Source organism: Glandiceps talaboti, chromosome 1 (assembly GCF_964340395.1).
Source record: "Glandiceps talaboti chromosome 1, keGlaTala1.1, whole genome shotgun sequence".
Classification (NCBI taxonomy): Eukaryota; Metazoa; Hemichordata; class Enteropneusta; family Spengelidae; genus Glandiceps; species Glandiceps talaboti.
The window spans coordinates 16,484,115-16,507,116 of record NC_135549.1 but is presented as its reverse complement, the minus strand read 5'-3'; the positions used below and the strand labels follow the sequence as shown (position 1 = coordinate 16,507,116).

The following is a 23,002-nucleotide window of genomic DNA, read 5'->3' as shown; positions in this document are numbered from 1 at the left end:
TGCAACACATATGCCTTGTCGACGCGCTGTCATGTATTCAGGGCTCGAAATTAACTTTTTTCTTTGGTAGTCCTAGTGGGCTACCGATTTCAGAAATTGGCAGCCCAAGGATTGTGACCTGTAGTCCCATATTCCTGAACTGGAAACAAATTTCCTCTATTGGAAATATATGTGTTATTAAAATTCTTTCATGTCCATATATCTAAGACTTCCATCTTCATCACATAATCAGTGGTAGCCTGAGTGGGCTACCAGCTGCAAATTATGGTAGCCCCATGACAAGAATTGGTAGTCTGTGGGCATGGGACTAGTGTTAATTTCGAACCCTGTGTATATATCCGGACATGCATGTGATTCGCTTGAGATGTAAGTTTCATGAGATGCAGTGGTTGGGATTTATCATGCGTAGAAATTTATTACCCCTGATGTTTATATTTCAGCCACAGTTCTAGACAACGAGATTTATTCACTGCACTGAGCTTTACGATTTGATCAGGGACAGCTGGATCGCTGTAAATCTCTCACAGTCATCGGCATTAGCTTGATGTAAAGATAAAGATTTTTCATCCCAAATGAAAAATTCTAGAGCTCAGATAAGAGAGAAAACATATTCTGAAATGTTGTAATCAGATATTAAAAAGTAGTAATCAAAAGGTTGAAAACTGAAATTAATGATAATAATATTGATAACATTTACTGCTAGAAAAATTCAAAATGTTATACCTGTTTACTCATCTGATGACGTCCGAGTGATTCGGATAAAAGCTACGTAGTCAGTTCAAAAACTAGATTCCAATAAAAGGTAACTGTACTACTAGTATAACTCTCGCTTATATGTGCTTTGAATATGAAATCAGGACTTTTGTGATGCGATCTCATTATTATTAAGCCGAGTACAAACACTATTCATCAAATATTGATAAACTATGTTTATTTGGATATTTCATCATCATGAGAAACGATATCTTTGCCATGACAATTCACTTCTAGGTTACACTAAAATTAAGAGAGCATAACGATGTTATAAATTGCATTTATCAAATTATATCACCATATGACTATGACTCATAATCTATATTTAGTTGGCATAGCAACCAAAATCCCCCTTTTATGCCTCACTTTGAGTTGATCAGGCGAAATGGAAACTTCATGAAATTTCATACTTGATATTTTGGATAGAGCATGAAACGTATATAGTGGAAGATCTGTTTTTCCTGATAAACCAAAGTGATTAGGGTTTGAGAACCAGGCAATGGAAGTAGAATCATATAAAATGTATTATGTTTCCCACAATTTATGTCTTAATTTTTGTTAGGGACCTACATACAATGACTTAGGGTGTAATTAGATTCTACTAGTACTACCGAGGTAGCATTAATGCTAGCTTGTCTATGTTGGATCTGAATCTATGCTAGCACTTGTCTACCCCCCACTGGTAGCCTAGATAAACAAACACTATAACTACAGCTCCAGTGACTTAATATTAAAGGCCACTAACTTTTCTCACACTTCGTAACTTGAACAAAAATAATGAACAAAACCATGGGTATCCATATTAGATTCCATTGGCTTCATAAACACCTTACATTTCCTATTGTTTTACAGTGTTTTGTATGTTTTAACCCCAAAAATGGATGTGCTGTGTGGGATGGGGGTGGTGGGGGTGGGGATGGTGGTGGTTTAGGCTCGTATTTATACCCCCAACATAGGATACACTTATAACATACAATTGGGAAGTGTTTCTGAAGTAAACAAAAACAAAAACAAAAACAAAGGTTCAGTGTCTTCAAAATTAGGTGAAATTATATTCAATATAATATATTTCATGTCCATTTTACATTGAGCAAAATTGATATTAGTGCTAAGTATGTAGTCATCACCAATTGATTTTATGTAGTACGTGTTTCAATGTGATGTAATATCATATATCACCAGAGATATTGTACACTAGCAAAATGTGGCACAAACCAACTAGAACACTTAGTATTTCAGTTTGAAATATATTGAAAAAAAAAATTGATAAAATATTATCAAAAATGAAACTTAAGCTATCATTTCTTTTGAATTCCCCATAGCAACTGAATATGATATTAATCTGAAAAATGATATCATTCTCCAGGTACTGTTCTCACTTTTGTTATCAAAAAATTGTTTTTGTGGTTATTAAATTTCAATCTGTAACAGCTGTCCTTTTCTGAAATGGACAGTTTTTCTGGTAGAGTTAAGACATACATGTACTAACATAGCAAAGCCTACGCTATAATGTATTTAACTGCAATTGACGTCAAAGTAGTCCTGGATCTGACCTATGGGAATAAATTTCGTGTACATACAGGACTGTCCTGTTCATTTCGGTGTTCATGTCAAGACACTCTCAATTAGAAATTCTTGTTTCCAACTCCGACTTTGAGTGAAATCGGAATCAAGAATATTTCAGGTGAAGTAATACAGTACAAAACTTTGACATGGTTTTTAAACCTTGAAATTACATGACAACATTTTGAAATCAAAAAACAGGAAAAATGAATTTTGTTTGATGTGTTTTGATGCATTTACGTACATCATACCGATTATAGTCAGACGAACATTTTTTAAAATCATTTCTACAGAAACACCAAAGACAGAACACGTTAAAAAAAGTCATGTTTTTATACATATGCAAGTGTAACAACATTGTTACACACATTCGTAAAGTATGTCATCAAAAGTTCGTTTCTGAAGTCAAATATGTACGTTTTCTTGCTGTTCTGTTTTCGGCCATTTACAAAATTCCGTTTTCGAATCTTTCCTGTTTTCACTTTAATACTCTGTTGAAAATGGATTACTTTGAAAACAATCTTTTTTCGGCAGTACTTTCAAATTGTGGCATTTTCATGTGTGTTTTGGCATCAGGGCGTAAAGAGGAGGATCAAACGCAGCAAAATAGTTACGTTTTCATTTTCAAACGGCGTCATGTAAACAGGACCTTAATGAACTTATAGAATCTTGTCATATTCAGGCAGTTTGCATATGAATACCTATATTATAAGATGTAAATGAAACTATTACAAATCTGAGTCCATTGTAGTGTTATTGTAAATGTTCGTGACAAATTTCAGTGAGGTAGAACAATGTATTCATATGTAGATTGATAGTGTGAATGGACATGATCTATCTATAATTTCAGTATTCATGAAATGTACATGTCTGTCATAGTAGTAGTAGGGGGATATGAATTCCATCAAGTTAAATCAAATTTTCGCTATTTTTACTTGTGATGGTCTGTGCTCTGGATAGCTCTATGTGAATACTAATAGTTGATGAACATTCAATGGATTTTCTGAATGTTAGGCAAAAACATCTCTTTTAAATCAGTCAGTGAGTCAATTATTATACACCCATGTACCCAGTCAGTCGGTCGGTCAGTCAGTCAGTCAGTCAGTCAGTCAGTCAGTCAGTCAGTCAGTCAGTCAATCAATCAATTATCATACCTAGAGTGAGTCAGTAAGTAAACAGTGTACCCTCTAATGATAGCCAAATTTTGTTGTTGTGAGTCAAAATGATAAAAACTGGCATTTCTTGTGAGTCACCACATAGTAAGAGATAGGGGAACACCAAATTTTGGTGTGCCACTAGAACTTGTGTGCATCAGTGGTGTGTCAAATTGGCTAAGATAGAGGGCACACTGGTTATACACCCAGTCAGTCACTCAGTCAATTACCATACGCCTTGAAATTACAGAAGGTCTTAGTGAACTATGAATGCAAAATTATGAATAGAATTATGAATTATTTTGGCATATATTTACAACCGAAATTTCCTCATAACTGTCAAATTCTGTCTTCCTTTGTCATATGACTGCAATATTTCTGAAAGCAAAATGCATCTTTATCACAGTGCCTAATTGAAGAAGCTGACAGTGGAGATAATCTATCAAGTTGATATGCTTAAATTTTGGCATATTCAGAAAACTTTACATAACAAAAGAAAATGAAAGTAGACAGGGACTTGAAGTGTGATTTCCTGTTTATATTCACAAATGAATTCCTTTTAATATTCAGCCTTGCTCAGGTTTTAATTGATCAGCAGCATTTCTAAATCAGATAATCAGTATTTAGGTAGAGATATACAGCTGTGATGTTTTGGTTCTCCATCAACATGTTCCTTTCACATGATGTGCTGGAGGCTGGCTATTAGTCCACTATCAAATGAGCTGATATCATATATGGTAATGATTTACCACGCTCAGCTGAAATGGTCGATTTTTCCAGTTCCAAGATGCATTGGGGTCGACAGCAATCGGCTATATGTTTAGTCTTGTTTTGTCTTTATTACATTTGAAATAACAATTTCATCATAAAATGATGGAAAAACATGTTGATCTCTTTAATTGTGAGTGATTTTATAGAGCTAGGACTAAATGCCATGTAAAACAGAGAAGGATTTTTCTGGTATAATACCCAGGGTACCCTCAGATGACAATCATCCCCTAAGTAGTACACTCGCCCACTGCCCACCCCCCCACCCCCACCCCCCACCCCCTTGAAAGTTTGAAAGTGTTTGAAAGACGTCAATAAACAATCTAATTGTTTTGGCTTAAGCTACTCTATAAAGACACTTTTTAATTTTGGCTGATTTAATTAATAAAACCTTATTTGAACAAGAAGTACTATTTAACAACTATGGTCAGCCATTTTCTTTATTTACAATGAGCCACTCGACAGGAGAAATTCTCTCTACCAATCGTAGTACGGGTATTTTATGGCTTGCCCATTGTACATTTTCATGCTTACAATGGGGAATCAGTTTGGAAGTTAATTTGTCAACTTTTAATGAATTACGATGCATGTCAGTGTATGGAAGTTGTCAGCTATTGTCTATAGAGGGCGCTGTCACCAAGTTTCTGAATTGAAATGAAAGTTGGAAAGGGAAATGATCAAATCAGTGTAAAAAAAAAAGCCTTGAACATTTTTTCCAGAATACTAATTTCATTAAACTTTAAATTAAACCAGCAAAATTTATGAGCTTACATACAATAATAGTAAATACTGTTTTCTTTTATAATACAGTATTGAATTAAATTTTATTATTAAATATTGATATTTTTTTCTCATGAAGTTGAAGTTTCGACAAAAGTTCAAAGACTTTTCTCTCTGAGGCCACCTATTCCATTAAATGACATGTACATTGTAGTTGCCAAGTATAGCCAGAGAAGGGACTAAAACATGACAGGCTGTATGTACTTAATGAGCTTGAAGCATATATACAAGTATATATATATGCAATATATAATGGAACCAATGGGACAAATAAACTGCGCTCCAATATTTTATCTCTGGAGATGTACATACAGTTGCTGTGAGACAGGTTGAGTTTTTTCATCTTTTATGGGTTACGGGCCATGACTTATTTGTTGTCCGCACAACCATCTTTGTATGCAGGGCATCATATTATTCTGTGATGAGATTGTCTTGAGGATTTTAACTGCACCACTGACAGTACTCTGTTTTGAATATGCACTTAATCAGAATTTGCAATTCCAGGCAAATGGAATGATATAAAATACATCCAATTTATCAAATAACGTGTTATAAATTTTAACAGGTACTGCGTCGTTTGCTGTTTTCGTAAATTGTAACAGGTTCTGCGTCGTTTACTTTTTTCGTAAATTGTAACAGGTACGACATCATTCCCTGTTTTAGAATACTGTTACACATGACGAATTTAGTGTGTATCATATCTGTAATCAGTACACATGCAAGAAGTAAAGCTGATAAGTTTTGAGTTTTTCAGAAGTGAAATATTTTGTAAAATTGTGAACATCATCTATTACCTGTCAGGACTCGCCATAACTATACAAATGAATAATGGAAACCATAAACACCTGGTATACGTAATAAGAGTTGGTACTTGTTGTTACATATTTATATAATTAATTTCTGCCGGACATATTCTCACAAGGAGGCATAGTGATACCTGGTGTTATTGGTAGCTATATCATGTAATGCTAAATATTAAACAGTGTGTGTTGTGTGTTGAACGTTAAACATCAAATAAATAGAACCCCAAACATCGATAAATAGAACATCAAATGATATCTATTGCACATAAAACATCAGATAAATAGAATCTCCAAACATCAAATATTGTCTATTGAACATGAAACATCAGTTAAATAGAACCCCAAACATCAGATAAATAGAACCCCAAACATCAAATATTGTCTATTGAGCATGAAACATCAGATAAATCGAACATCAAATATTGTCTGTTGAGCATGAAACATGAGATAAATAGAACCCCAAACATCAAAAATTATCTATTAAGCATGAAACATCAAATAAATAGAACCGCAAACATCAGATAAATAGAACCCCACAAACATCAAATACTATCTATTGAGCATTAGATATCAAATAAATAGAACCCCAAACGTCAAATATTGTCTATTGAGCATGAAACATCAGATAAATATAACTCAAAACATCAGATAAATAGAACCTCAAGTCAGATAAATACAACCTAAAACACCAAACTGTCTGTTGGACATGAAACATAAGATATGATAAATATAACTCCAAATATTAAACATTGTCTTTTGGGCATGAAACATCCTATAGATAGCTAGACCCAAAACATCAGCCACTGTTTATTGTTCAGAAAAATAGAAACCTAAACATCAGATAAATAGAATCCAACATATCAGATGAATATTCTCAGCCTATAGAACCCCAAACATCAAATAAATAGAATGCAAACACCATATAAACAGAACCCAAACATCGGATGAATACACCAACATCAAACAATGTCTATTGGTCAGATGAATAGAACCCCAAACATCAGTGCCTATTGGACATGGAAAATTGGATAATAGAACTCAAACATCCAACAACTAATGAACACACTGTAAGCCAAAACACTCTATATCTTAGGAAAAATCGTCATAGTTGATGGAAAAGATGTCTGTAGGCAGAAAGCATCACAGTTGACAACATACTACAAGGTCATACTGACCTTGTGATAGTATTACTGTGGAAGAATTACTTTATGCTCATCTTTCTTAATGTGGGCTTTTTGTACCCCAGGTATTGATTATACTAAGCTGATATATTACTGTTCAAAATAATCTAGAATAGATCATTCACCTACTACCTCTATACATCTTTAGGTAGCAAATGCTGAAATTCTGAATAGAATGTTCCTGAATGTATGACAGGAGAAAGATCTTCCTGTTTAAAACTAGAAATGATGTGTGTGATCATTATTCTGCTATACCTCCTGGTGCTTACTTCGGCATATTGTTTTGCCATTTTCTATAATTTTGTACACAGTTTGATATTGTTTTCTATGACCTTAATAACGTGTATAATCATTTCTGCCTCTTGGAAAGAAAGACTGTGACTAATAACCAATATGTATGATGGCATTTTGTCAATTTTTATTAAATTTGTTGTACCAGGAAATGTATTGCTTGATTATATTTGCGAGAATCTGTACAAATATAATTTCCAACAATGATAATAGTCTTTAATAGTAGCATTGCTAATCATTTGTCACATTCCTCCAGACAGACAGACAGACAGACAGACAGACAGACAGACAGACAGACAGACAGACAGACAGTTTTTTTGTGAAAATGTTGTGTTACATGTACATGTAATGGATACCACACATGTACATGGCTCATCTTTGATCGAATTAGATTTATGACGATATGTTCAATGGTATTATTGATACATTTCACAGCTGTAAATTGAATTTCAAATTTACTTAGAACTGATATGTTGTTGTATTTCAGTTGGACAATGCTGATGAACAGGCCGCACAGATAAGAAGAGAATTGGATGGGAGATTACAGCAAGCTGAAATGATAGCCAGGGTGAGTAACACTATACCTATCAAACTCTGTCTTATTGTAAGCTTCATACTTCTATGTTTACATTCAGCAGTCAAATTATTAATTATTCAGTCCGATTTCAAGTCACAGCTAATGGTTTAGATGAACTGTACACGCATGTCAATTCAGAACTAGTGGTTTAGGAGAACTGTACATGCATTTCAATTCAGAACTAGTGGTTTAGGTGGGCTGTACATGTATTTCATGTCAGAACTAATGGTTTAGATGGATTATACATGTATTTCAAGTCAGAACTAATGGTTTAGGTGGGCTGTACATGCATTTCAAGTCAGTTTAGATGGACTGTACATGCATTTCAAGTCAGAACTAATGGTTTAAATGGACTGTACATGCATTTCAACTCGGAACTAATCGTTTAGATGGACTGTTCATGTATTTCAAGTCAGAACTTAGTCTAATGGTTCAGATGGACTGTACATGCATTTCAAGTCAGAACTAATGGTTTAGATGAACTGTACATGCATTTCAATTCAGAAATAGTGGTTTAGATGTACATGCATTTCAGTTAATGAGAACATAAAAATCAATTCATCATGGGTCACATGCTGTTAAGAAAATCTAACAGTTTCAGATAAATTGACTGTCAATTTCATCTTGTTTTGAAATCGATTAAAAAAAAGAAATTGGACATTGTGATATAAATAGACCCAAAGTAATACCAATAGCAAACAGAGAGAACTTGTTATTGAGTCAGTTCTGATTTGGTGAAACAAACAGTAACAGTCCTCAATAATCAGTCTGTTGTATACTCATTTGAGACTGTCTTTCTATGTGCACTTATGATTTACATGCAGTCATAGTACAAAGTAGTACAAAGTCAGTAAAAATATCCCGTAAGATAAACTCCTTGAAAGTGAAATGCTACAATGTGCTAAGATGTAACACGACAGTATAGACTGTAATGATACACATACTGAAGAGAGATTTGAGAGTAATTAACATACAATGGATCTATTGTTAGAGTTTGATATCTGCTATAAAACAAACTAGTTAGACAGTGAAATAAAGTCACTTTGAAAAAATAAATTAGAAACAATTTTAGTTATGTTAATGTAAGGAGATAGCTTAATGCAAAGAAAATAAAGCCATTTTCTATTTTCAGAGTTAATTTCATTCCTTTCAACATTTTTAAGGAAATGTTTCATGATTTTCGTTATTTTAGTGGATATAAAAAAAAAACAGTATTTTATTAGAACAACTAAAGATATAATAACATTGCAAGTTTTTGACAATTTTTGTGTGATTCTCTTTTTTTTTTATATCAGACACGGCGGGGTCCCAAATTCATAGTCAAAGAAATGGAAGGCATGTATGTTGAAGAATTGAGGTCAGCTGTAAATCTATTGATGGCAAATCTAGAAAGCCTACCAGTATCCAAGGGAAATACTGATTCTAAGTACTCCATACAAAAACTCAAGAGGTAGGTGGCTTTTAGTTGTTTATATTAAAGTTTACATCCTTAACACCTCCCTGTATCTACACACCAAATTCTAACCATGGCATGAATCGTGATTCTTACTGATGCCTCATTAGGGACTACAACATTGATACTGCAGCCTTGCTTGCATTTAGCATCATATCAAATGCATGATTACTAAAGTTATACTGCTAATATACCATTCCAATAAATGGCGCCCTCTGTGGAAGAAGTAGAGAAATACCATTTTTGATGTGACCACTGACATATGTGTCATGAGCTGTATTCAGATCATTCGACAAAACTTACCCAAAAACCAATATAACTTATTATCATTATTATTCATGTGTTTACAATGACTTACATGACAGCTCTATAGAAAATTGTTGTTAAAGGGAGGGTGCAATTAAGTTACATGAAATAGGGAAATAAACTGGCAGCAATTCCTTGGTATATGCATCTCCATGACACGAACTGTGCCTTATTGCATGCCACCCCATCAATTTCCCTTTGATGGTTCATTTTGGTTTCCCAATATTCAATTCATGTTGGTGTGGATATGTGGGGTTAGGAGATAATTGGGGTGGGGTGGGAGGGGTATGAGATCGTGGGGGTCAAAATAAGCAGACACGTTAGACTTTTTTATATACCATGTTGGTCTTGGCAGTCTTGACAATAGAATGGCAACAGTTTGTATGTAATGGTTGACATAAGAGCACCACTTATTTTGTTAATGACTAATACCATTGCCGAACATTTCATCTGCAAAATAATGCAAGATGTAAAATGCAACATGGGGCTGTCTCAGTTTGTCCTGTAAGCTCAGAAAATAAAATCATTGTTGAAATTGCAATGCTGACAGTAGAATTGTGGATTGCAAGTAACTTTTCATACACAATGTGTGCTCTTACCATATTCTATAGCTATATTTATATTTGTTACTGTTATACTAGTAGGTGTAATAAAAAAATTGTGTGGTTCTGGTTACGACCAATTTTAGAATAGGTGGGGTAGGTAGATTTTTGTGTTTTATATTTATTATATCTTTTTTTTCATGTGAGTGTCTAGTTCAGGTTTTCCGTTGTTTTCCAAATGGTCTCTGTGTTGTTTATTTCTCCCTATCAGATGTACATGTACAGTCATTACAGATTGGAAGAACAGTTTTAGATTGTCTTTTTAAGTTGATGTCAGTTTCCGCATCCACTATTTCTCGTGAGACTTCACAATTTTTGCGATTTTATTATTTTTTTCTTGAATACGTGAAAAAAAGTTTAGGGTTGGCAATGAATAGCTAGGTGGGGTCAGGTAACCAGAACCAAACAATTATTTTTTTTAGCATTATAGTTCTATTTTAAACAATCAAGTCAGCCAAGTGTAACGGCTTATTTAGTCCTCATTAAAATACAAAATGTAAACTCAATACATCTGAAAATATATTCGCAGTCCTAAAGGAACAACACTCCAACCCTAACACAACACCATTTTATTTTCTGAGGTTAAGCAACGTTGTGAGACTAAGTACCTTTAACTCTATTCAAATTTGTAGTCAAAGTAATGTTATATTAAACTGACAATCTGCATGTATGTATGTATACTGCATGATTTAACTCTTTAACAGGGCACAAAACACTGCAGTGTCGATGATGGAAGTAACAGAGGACTCTGAACCCACGTTGTCAAAGTCTGACGTGGTCTTATCATTCACACTAGAGGTAAGGAAAAGTATAAGGATCAAAGTAGCCATATCCACCATCCTATTTCAGGCACTTCCAGTTCCTAACTATGAAATCGACTCGCTAAATGTGCTTGCACCAAAGGTATATCGTATTCAGGCACGCAAATTTCCTACCTGAGGTTGACTAGCTTTTGTTAAGAAGATAGTATGCCATCTAAGGTGCTCCAAATTTGTGCTTAATATACTAACGACTGTGTGGTTGTAAAAGTTACGATAGAGGTAGTTTAAAAAAAAAAACAAGCCCAAGATTGTTTCAAGACACTTTTATGTATATGCCAAATTTCAGTCCTACACCAGGATGAATACATGACATGTTTTCATTCACATACACATCAAACCATCATAACTTCTAAATGATGTAAAAGCAATGACAATCTTGTATTAAAATAAAAATCCTTACAAACAAATTGGCCATGGGTCTCAGCTGTCTGTTGTAAGTTTGTTAATACTACATCAACAGGTGGCTGCAGCCAGCAAAAAAAACTCCACAGTGTTTTGCTGGCTGCTTTTCATTAACTTGTGTAAAAATTCTCTGTTTTGACCAGTATATTTCTATCATTGGGCAGATTCATGGGGTTTGTTTGTTGGATATTACTACCTCCTTTTCACATTTCATTGACTAAATTTAAAATTAGTTTCAATACTGCAAAACATCATTTCCTAGCTGTCCCGGATGAAACTGTTATTTCTTGGATAAGCTGTACAAATTATTCAACATATTTTCAGAGCTGGATCCTATCTCCAGCTCATGATATACCTTTCAGTTTTCAAATGTAATGAATTATATTGTATTTATACATCAGTTTCACTGTTGATGACTACAGCTATAGTTATCAGCTACCATGGTCACATCATTCACTTCTTGTACAATATTTCTCCACATTCAGGTTGTGGTAATGGAAGTTCAAGGCCTCAAACTGTCCGGCAACAGAATTGTGTACTGTACCATGGAAGTTGATGGGGGAGAGAAATTACAAACAGACCAAGCTGAAGCCAGTAAACCATGGTAGGTGAAAAACTCATATAATTTTTACCCCAGGCCAAAATTGTCATTTAATGTAAATTGTCGTGAAATTTAATATCACACTGTAACTAGTGTACCTTTCATGTGATACATAATCAATAAGTAATATTTTTTATATTGAAATTTAATGTAACCGGAATTGAAATTTTCAAGAATTATTATTTGTTGTGTAGCGATACATTCCCTGTGAACCATTTCCAGTCAACAGAAAGTGAAATGAACGATACTCTTTGATTGTTTTGCTATTATACCAATAATGGTTGGAATGTCACTGAAATCTATACAAGAAATGAAAGACGCAAAGATATTGATTTTAATCAATTGCAAGGAAATGTGAACATGGTCTTTAATAGTGTACTGTATTCATCATCATCTATCTGGGTTTTTATATACTATACAAACCTGAAGGTCATGTAGAAATGTTGCCAAAAATGAATTTGCTATATGTATAGTATTCACCAGGAAATTTGTCTGTTATAAATTCTTTCACTATCAAAATAAATTCATGACATCTAACTCATACTCAGGTAAAATACTCAAATTTAACATTTCAGTATTTCACCTAGCACTTTTTTTGGTCATAGATGGATGATTTCAAAAATGTATTATTGATGGCTTTATACATACAACAATGGCAGAAGTGCCAATATATGAATTACACAGCAATTATGAAGGAGGACAGTTGTGTGATGAATATGTAATATACCTTTTTCTTCTTAATTAGCTGGTCAGTTTTCAATACATTGATGGAATTGTTATTGAATGAAAGATAAGATATTAAAGGTGGTTAAAACCATGATGTAATTATAAATTAGTTAATGAGTTTTAAGCCAGCTGTTATCATCAATGTTGTTTTAATCTTTTGAAAATACTGAAGATGAGAACCACACAATTGATTATTGCAATTGAATATAAAAACTCATATAACTGCTTAGACCCACCCCACCCTCCCTGAAAACTGATATTATTAGATTTAATTTGTTGTTTGTGTCTATGTTGCTTTCCAGAAATACTGTCCATGTAGTTCTACAGACTGTTTAATAATATTTTTTTTTCTTTTCAGTCCTTAGATTGGCCTAATATAACATATTTATTCATTCAAATTATGATACCAACCATTCAATATTATTCCCCAATATTGTTCTTCATTCAGCCAAGGTAAATATGAGTGAATAAGGGGCCTTGTTGATGAGTAGCAACAAACCTGTAGGTCATGAATATTTTCTGGCTAAATGAAGAAAAATAGGGTGGGGGATAATATAATTACCTCCTTCTACTAGCGTAATTTATTAATCATATTTCAAGCAACTCAAAATTAGTGACGTACGTGGACATGGGTTGTTGTGACATTAAGAACAGCAAGGGTATATAATCACAATTATTTGTTCAAATGTTCTTCTGCAAGATCGATTGCGGATGGCTTGAAATGCAAATATAAACAATTGAATGAAATCTGGTCCACTAAACCAGCCTGTTTGTAGGTCATAAAGATCCTAGTCTTCTATCATTTTGGGTCATAACATACTTCTTTGTGTATCGTTTATCATTTCTCATAAATACTTGACAAACTGTTGTTGTTTTGTCATTGTTCGGTTAGTTAGTATATTGGTCAGGGATCAAATGAACATTTCCTATTTTCATCTGTCAAGGATTGTTGAGTGGTTGGCTGCTTCAAAATGTAATTGACATTCTCTTGGGAAATTAACACTTTGTTGTTAGCTTGTACAATATACATAAAGGTGTTCCCATTAATAATAGATTATCTATGGGGTTATGACGACCTTGATCAATTAATCTAATTTGAAATGGCAGTCTTCACAGTGATGTAGTTGTTTAATTAATTTTTTTTTTATGAATTAAAAAAGTTTAACAAAATAGTAATTATTTATATTATGCATGTATCATTAATTGATAGTTATATGTGTCACCATAACAGTGTTCTGTATGAGTGAGTACCAAGGGTGTAATGGGTGTGAGTGACAAACAACACCAGTTTGTGTTGACGGATGAATGTCAACCCGTAAAAAAGCTGTATTCGTGGTCAAGAGTTTATTTCATATAGATGAAAACTAGCTATCTGATTGGTCATCAGTTAATATATTTGGGAGTGTAAACATGTAACCAGCTAACTGATTGGTTAACAGTTATTGTTTGATGTAAGCATGTGATCAGCTGTATTCAGATAAATGTAAAAATGTAAAGATTGAGGTAGTGTGGTCCAGGTTGCAAATATCTAACCTTTTCTTAGAATGTTTTTGTTTTTTTTGGTGAAAAACAGACCCATGTGTAAAGTACACATGAATATAGCAGACCCATGATTAAGCATACGCTGGCTGTTGGGGGCACTGTACAGTTCAGAACCTGGGAGTGACAACCTAGACACTCGCTAAACATAGTTAGATGATCAACAGACATGATTTCTTATAGCTTCTTCAAGAAAATTTTACATCTTGACACTCAAGAATTTATGAGAAAATTCTAAAGCATATGGCATAGGTATATGTATTTATCAACCCCATATTTAGTGATATTTAAAAGTAGACCCAAATTTAGGAATTTTTTGCATAAAAGTAATTCACTGCGACAGCACATCCGTCCTTATTCACTTTCCTATGGGAGTCCCCCCCCCCCCCCCCCCCTTCTCTCGGTATAAACATTCCCATTATGGCAATTGCTTGTCAGTTGTAAAGAAGCCATATTCTGTATGGCAACTGTTCATGAAGTCTTATTAAGCTTCAGTTTTTTCCGACAGAGGCTATTACATTCAACAGTTGTGCTCTTCTAAAAGTTGTTTTTCTGCATACAACCACTTCCTTCTTTTAATTTTGTTGCAACTTCAGGACATGAGGCAAGCAAAAAAGACAATGTAATGGCAGCCATATATTTGTAAGGTACTAATGAAGTCAGCAATCAAAACAGCCAAACTTTACAGGTAACAGGATATTATATGAAGACCTGGTGTGTTCCGGCAGAAATCCATATTACTGCAAGATAGTCATTTGCAATGTTATGAGAAATAAGATGAGAGTTATCCAGGACAGGAGGACCTTAAACCATAGACCCTACACAGGGTATAGGGTCCTATTAAAGTCTGGGGTCTTCTATAGGACACTGAAAAGGGATGGATGTGCTGTCGCAATGAATAACTATTTCGCAAAACAAATCCCTAAATGTGGGTCTACTTTTCCATTGAAATATCACTAAGATGTAAAGATATCAAGCCCCTTTATACATGTAACAAAGGGTATCTTTGCTGTGGGACATTGTATCATGGTTACACAATGAATATTCATGAGAGCTGTTTTACACTGAAGGGAAGAGACACTCAGGACTTACGAATATTGAGTTGGTTTTTTTGGTTTTTTTTTTTTTTTAATTTTTTTTTTTACTTTTTTTATTTTCCAAAACAGTTGAGTAAGAACAAGAAAGAAGGAAAAGAAAAGGAGAAAGGGTTACATTGCACGGTATAAATTGCTATAAAATGCTATAAAGTGATTGGAATCCCATAATGCAGAAGTGTCACTCGATTCTTAGATTGTCCCACTTGTTCGAGCAGATTTCTAGCTTATTTTTCCTCTTCGCTATAAAGATTTCTGTCTCTCTAGCGATTCTGACATTCACTTTGACAAGATTGAATGAATGAATATCTTTCCTAATTTTGTAATCATAGACTGTGTTTTTGACAATCAAAATAAAATGGTTGAACAGTATGTTGAAGGATGGGTCACCAAGAAGTATCTGCTTTAGTAGACATTGTCAATGGTGCATTAAGAGCTTTCCCCCACAAGAGAAGAAAACTTCTCCAAATAACAACAACACATTCACATTTAACAAACAAATGAACAAGGGTTTCATCCTCCATATTGCAAAATGTACAGTAGCTACTGTTGACTCTCGGGGGATTCATATGACATAACACATAATTTGTGTATAGTATATTATGTAAAATTTTATATGTGTGAATATTGAGTTTGCTAAAAGTGCAACCATGAATATATTATTTCTGCTGACTCCCATGATGCAATAGCCCATAGCAAAGATACCCTATAAAGGCACGTACATGATCAACTTGATGCTTTTCTGAAATGACAGGTAATTGTAGATGTTGTAACATCATGAAATGACTCTCCAGAACCCATAGTTTATGAAAATGACTTCATTTCCTGGAGTGGTGTTCCTCTTTAATATATACATTTGTGAAATTTGACAGGTTGCCATCTTATGAAGTACTGTGTACCTAGGAGGCCTTCAAACAACCTGTGGCTCCAATCAGCTGTCACTGAATGAAGTATTCTTAGCTTTTAAATACTTAATGAAGCTGTCTTAAAGTGAATTAACAATGATTGATTTTATACAGTAATATGCTATTGTTTCCATGGTAACTCATGATTTACTAGCTCAGCAGAGATTTCTTTGAATGATAGCATTGAAGATGTCAAACCTCTTTATATTTTATTTATTTATTTATTTATTTATTTATTAAACTTTATTTCAGGAAAGAAAAGAACGCAAACACGCTCATAAACATCCCATAGATAAAAAGTATACATAAAAAACAGCATTTTAAAACAAGTAAGACTTTAAAAAGACAAACTGACAAATACACACATGAACAAATAAAAGCATTTAAAAATAAAACACATCTCTATACAGTTTATATAACCACTAGACATGGTTAATACTTGGAAATTTTATCCTGAAATTTACAATATTTACAATAGATGGTCACTTCTTGAATATTGTTTTTTCATTTGGTTTACTGTGAATTATGTTGAAATTTTACCTATCGGAGAATACCACCATACCCATACACTGACTCCAATACACTCATTTGCTATCTGTTGCTAGAGAATGAGTGTAGTAGAGTCACAGTACATGTGTATATTGATTAGATTATAACTATAACTATAGATGTCCATCATATTAGGGTGAATTTGTTTTGTAAGTTATCATTATTCATAGTCTATGATAATTTAATCTTTAGTTGTGAGTGATACTATATTGAAACTGATACATTTTTCTCATGTAGCTGCTTTTGTGGAAATAACACTTCGCTATATCCCTAATACAAGACTACGATACCTCACACACTATTTAGTCCCCTGCTGAATGTGGGATTATTACAATGGATGCCATCCACCCATCTGCCCATCTGTATATAGCCGTAATGCATTATTTCTCAGGCATAATTAATAATAAACTACACTGTCTGCTATGGTGACTTGTTTGTACATGTAATTGGCATTATTTCCAGGCATGTTGCTATGGTATCCATGCTTCAATCAAATCATCAAAGATGTTCATCATAGAATGGAAATTGACATAATGCTATCCTAGATGTCAGTCTTCAGGCTGTTTACAATAATTTTCAGAAAGCCAGAATTAAGAAATCACTATCCGGTATATTGATGATTCTTTTCTGATATCAACGTTTCTCAATTTTATATAATCAACTGAACAGATTATGCAATGTACATTGTATGCCATGGGTTGATGGACACTCGTCATTGCAATTATTTCATCTCTTTCATTTTCATATGTATTGAAGTATTTTAACTTCTTAACTCCTTTTTTATGATACTAATTGTTTCAGTGTTTGAGTGTAGACAGCATTTTAGATAAGTGTAGAATATGAATGGTTGAATATAAGGCATATTTAAAAATTTGAAATTATTCTTAAATTGTGTGAACCATTTACTATGTGGTAAAAAACCCAGAAATATTTTGATGTTCATTTAATTAATTTTTAGGTGAGTGTGGTACAAATAGAATGCACCCTGGCGCATGCCTGCCATAGAGGGTATTACCACAGGGTCAGGGTGACTAAGAATGCTGTTCATGGCAGAACCAGAGAAACAAAAGATTTTATTGTCATTTTGATTGATTTTTGGTTCATTCTGAATGATATTGTATGTGAATACAATTCATATCAATCAAAAGACTACTCTACCTTGATAAACTTTAGCTGTGAAATACTGGGATATGATGATTTTTTCAAAGGAGTTTTTAATAATATTCAACCATCACAGCCCTCACTTTTCTTGAGCCAGGAGTAGCCTCTGAACAGCACTCCTAGTGGCCAAACTTTATAATCTTTTGTCTTTCTGATAAATGGTAGTATGGTGTATTAATGGTCATTCAAGGACTTGCAATATAGCCTGAGTATTGTTGTTTTGTTAATACCTTGTCAGACAAAATCCTTTGCCTGATTTGCTCATCCCATAACTGTTTTTTTAAAAATGTTTTGATCCTATGTGTAGTCCTTGAGATTTTCATATGGAAAGTGTACACAATTATTATGAACCAGATATGAAAGTGTACACAACTATTATGAACCAGATATGAAAGTGTACACAACTACTGTATTATGAACCAGATATGAAAGTGTACACAATTATTATGAACCAGATATGAAAGTGTGCACAATTATTATGAACCAGATATGAAAGTGTACACAACTATTATGAACCAGATATGAAAGTGTACACAATTATTATGAACCAGATATGAAAGTGTACACAATTATTATGAACCAGATATGAAAGTGTACACAACTATTATGAACCAGATATGAAAGTGTACACAATTATTATGAACCAGATATGAAAGTGTACACAATTATTATGAACCAGATATGAAAGTGTACACAATTATTATGAACCAGATATGAAAGTGTACACAACTATTATGAACCAGATATGAAAGTGTACACAATTATTATGAACCAGATATGAAAGTGTACACAATTATTATGAACCAGATATGAAAGTGTACACAACTATTATGAACCAGATATGAAAGTGTACACAACTATTATGAACCAGATATGAAAGTGTACACAACTATTATGAACCAGATATGAAAGTGTACACAACTATTATGAACCAGATATGAAAGTGTACACAATTATTATGAACCAGATATGAAAGTGTGCACAATTATTATGAACCAGATATGAAAGTGTACACAACTATTATGAACCAGATATGAAAGTGTACACAACTATTATGAACCAGATATGAAAGTGTACACAACTATTATGAACCAGATATGAAAGTGTACACAATTATTATTAGGATACCAGCTGCCTTCCTGAATCAGATATGGACCAACAGACCATAGTCTTTAGTCTGTGACTTAACAATCGAAATATCAAAAAGTGTCTAATAATGTGCACTCATATAGACTAATGCTGTCTGTTCTGGTTTCAGCTGGGACACACAAGGTGATTTTACCACCACACACCCACTGCCTGTTGTCAAGGTGAAGTTGTACACAGAGAGCACAGGAGTACTTAGCATTGATGATACTTTACTTGGAAAGGTTTGTAGTACATAATATAATTAAAGTGGACCTATGGATGAAGATTGGGTATTTTTTGTGGATTTTTAATTTATAAAACATTGTTATCATAGCTTTCAACTTGAAAGTCAACGTGAAACAACATTGACCAAGTATGTGTTTGTATTACTCACTACATTGCAAAAAGCTAAAATATGTGTAAAAAGTTTGTTATTGTATGTACAATAACATTTTACTCACTTCTTAACCTTTGGCAATGTATTGAGTTACAAACACAGACTTGCCATATGTTGGCGCACATTGATTTTTCAAGTAGGAAGCTATAATAAAATTGTTTTATAATCAAAATTCCAAAATAAATACCCAATCCTCATCCATATGGCCACTTTATATATGTAATATACTTCATTGAGCCGAATAATAAATTTGAAAATTGAGATATGGTTGCATTATTTGTTTAAATGAGTTCCATTATGAGGAGGAAGCAAAGATGGTTTGTTTGTTTGTTTGTTTGTTTGACTGACGTCTGTGTAAGTGTTAGGGGAATTTAGTTTAAACTTGTCAAGTTTTGAAAAACCGGTAGAGTTTTTAGTGATAATGAGTTCTGATGTATATATAGCTTGTTTGTCATTGAGTTCTGATATGAAGGGGAGGCAGACTTGATCAGTTGTCGAGTTCCATTGTAAGGGGAATGAATAGAAGTCAACCTTGGGCATGGTAGATCAAGTTTTAATGATGTGAAACATGGAGTTCATGACTTTTTTTACTTTCTTTTACTATCTACCTTAAAGGTTGTTATAAGACCAACTCCAAACAGTCCCAAGACACCAGAATGGTATAAAATGACAACTCCAAAACACATTACAGAAAACATTAAGATCAAAATAGCTATCAAAATGGACAAACCACAGAATATGAAGTATTGTGGGTAAGTACATCAATATAATTTAATTATGTTAAGACTTAATGCCTGCATTTTTCTGATTTTTGATGGTGAGATTTTAGAGAATTTGGTAGTAGGGTTATATGAGATAATCCCATTTTATATAAGCAATCTTCTTTTTTAATGTTCTAATTATCGCGGTTGAGAAACCAGATAGGTGTAAAAACATAATACAGTTTAGGGTCCTCACACACAATGTATGAATTACTTATTACCTTCTTTATCACAGATGGCTCTATGCACTTGGTAAAACAGTATGGAAGAAATGGAAGAAGAGGTTCTTTGTTCTGGTGCAAGTATGTATGCATTCCTTTGTGTCCAGTGTCATCAACTTGAACTCAAGAATCAACTCAACTCAGAAATGAAACTTTTTGTTTATACTTTGTTCAAGAAAGATTTTATAAGAGCCATTCATTCTCAGTTAAAAATTCAAGGAAGATGAGAGAACTAGGGAACGAAATATGGATAAATAAATTTACCTTATTGTACATCAAAATGGCTACCAAATATTGTGTTAGACTGTGTGTGTGGTGGGGGGGGGGGGATACAAGATTGATGATTTTGTTAGCACAACTGAACTGAGGTTCAGTAGTGCTATAGGGATCGCCCGGCGTCTGTCTGTCTGTCTGTCTGTCTGTGTGTGTGTGTGTGTGTGTGTGTGTGTGTGTGTGTGTGTGTGTGTGTGTGTGTGTGTGTGTGTGTGTGTGTGTGTGTGTGTGTGTGTGTGTATGTGTGTAAACAACTTAAAGTCAAAAACCGCTGAACCGATTGCCACGATATTTGGTGGGTCCATTACCTTGGGTGTCTAGTTGGGAAATTGTTCAAATCAAAATGATCGCATCACAGATGTGTGATTTGGGTCAAAAAATGTGATTTTTGGTCAAAAAACTTAAACTCAGAAACTACTGGGCAGATTGGTGCGAAATTTGGTGGGAACATTCTTAAGGGGATGTAAAGTAAGATTTGTCCATGACGGGATGATTCCATCAGTGATATGCAAATTAGGGCTAAAAATGTGTCTTTTTGGTTAAAAATCTATAATTCCAAAACTACTGAGCAGATTGGGCTGAAATTTAATGGGAATGTATCTAGGGATGTATGGACAAAGAAATATTAAGCATACCATGATTCCATGAGTGATATGCAAATTAGGTGTAAAAATGTTCATTTTTGGTCAAAAACTTATATCTCAAAAAGTACTAAGTGAATGAGTTTGAAACTTGGTGAGATGTTTCTAGAAGTGTTATTCTATATCATTGCTTTTCCTCAAAAATCTTCAACTCTGAAATTACCCAGTAGATTGAGCTTAACTTTGTTGAGAATGTGTAGATTTGTCCTCATTAATAGCTGACACAGTGAGAACAGTACATTGTTAATTAACTATAATGTTTACTTTACTATTTCCTCTGGTGGTAAAGCCTGTAGCATGGCCAGTTTGGTTTATGACTTGATTATGTAATATGTTGTAAGACAGCTGTTTCATCACCTACCCATATAAACTGAATGTAGCTTGTATTTAAAATATTACAATAAGACAACCAAGAAAGTTAAACATGTTACATTGGTATGACTTGGTTCCAAATTGATTTAAAAAAATAAAGAAGTACAAAACCTTGTAGACACATCCCTTTAAAGTTTGATTAGGATGTTGCTATACTTGTCTTGTACACTTCCAACATAGGATGGCTGGATTATGATGATGGAAATTAGGTATGAAAATTTTGTTTTGGTTACAACTTTAAATCTTCAAAAAATTATATATCTATCATTGTCCTGAACATGAAGTTTTGCGGCAACGCAATATTTGCACTATTTTTGATAACAAGATGGTGAACAATCAATTTTTGTCATAATTTCAAAACAAGTTAGCCTGCTTTATACTGCACTGTTGAGATACATTGTTAGCTGGTGGTACCTCCCTTGCCCTTGTGTCAACAGGGCTAGGAGGTATAACCAGCTAATAATGTATCTCAACAGCATAGTAAACAGTCTAAAAACAAGCAGAAACAAACTTTCATGTGACAAAGTTTGGATGATTTGAGCTAATTGGTCACTGATGTGCATTTTTGCTGGTAGCATCATATTGTATTTTTTTGAACATGATGTGGATGGTTAGTTTTGGTAGATCTGTCCCAGTAATTTAGTGCTCGACAGCATTCAAAGAGTTTCTTTGTATGACACCCCCAAACATGTAAGAAAATGGCGAAACCCAGTGACTGTGTGAAGGATTGGATCAGTCTGTTTGATATGATTGTAAGGGTGTCCTCATTCATCTTTTTATTCTTTATCAGGTCAGCCAGTATACGTTTGCTATGTGTAGTTACAGAGAGAAGAAAGCAGACCCACATGAAATGATGCAAATTGATGGATATACAGTGGACTATACAGATTTAGTCACAGGTTAGTGTCATCATCATTATCATTATCATCGTCATCATTATCATCATCATCACCACCACCACCACCACCACCACCACCGCCATCATCACCATCATCATCATCATCATCACCATCACCAACACCAACACCATTATCACCATTATCACCATTATCATCACCATCATCATCTTAAGCATCATCATAGTCATCGTCATAGCTCTCATCAACCTCATCACCACTACCACAATACCAACCACCCCAAATATCACCACCCCTATCATCATTATTATCATCATCACCAT

General features: G+C 33.8%; 1 protein-coding gene across 1 annotated transcript in view; it reads left to right on the top strand.

Moving 5' to 3' along the window:
• The window catches only part of LOC144437028 (calcium-dependent secretion activator 1-like), an 81,659-nt gene that overhangs the window by 33,933 nt on the left and 24,724 nt on the right, over positions 1–23,002 (top strand). Inside the window, exons 2-9 of the mRNA XM_078125899.1 lie at positions 7,781–7,861; positions 9,166–9,320; positions 10,936–11,029; positions 11,940–12,058; positions 19,288–19,399; positions 20,170–20,306; positions 20,551–20,617; positions 22,613–22,721. Coding sequence (XP_077982025.1) covers positions 7,781–7,861; positions 9,166–9,320; positions 10,936–11,029; positions 11,940–12,058; positions 19,288–19,399; positions 20,170–20,306; positions 20,551–20,617; positions 22,613–22,721 — 874 coding nt within the window. The remainder of the gene's footprint in view (positions 1–7,780; positions 7,862–9,165; positions 9,321–10,935; positions 11,030–11,939; positions 12,059–19,287; positions 19,400–20,169; positions 20,307–20,550; positions 20,618–22,612; positions 22,722–23,002) is intronic.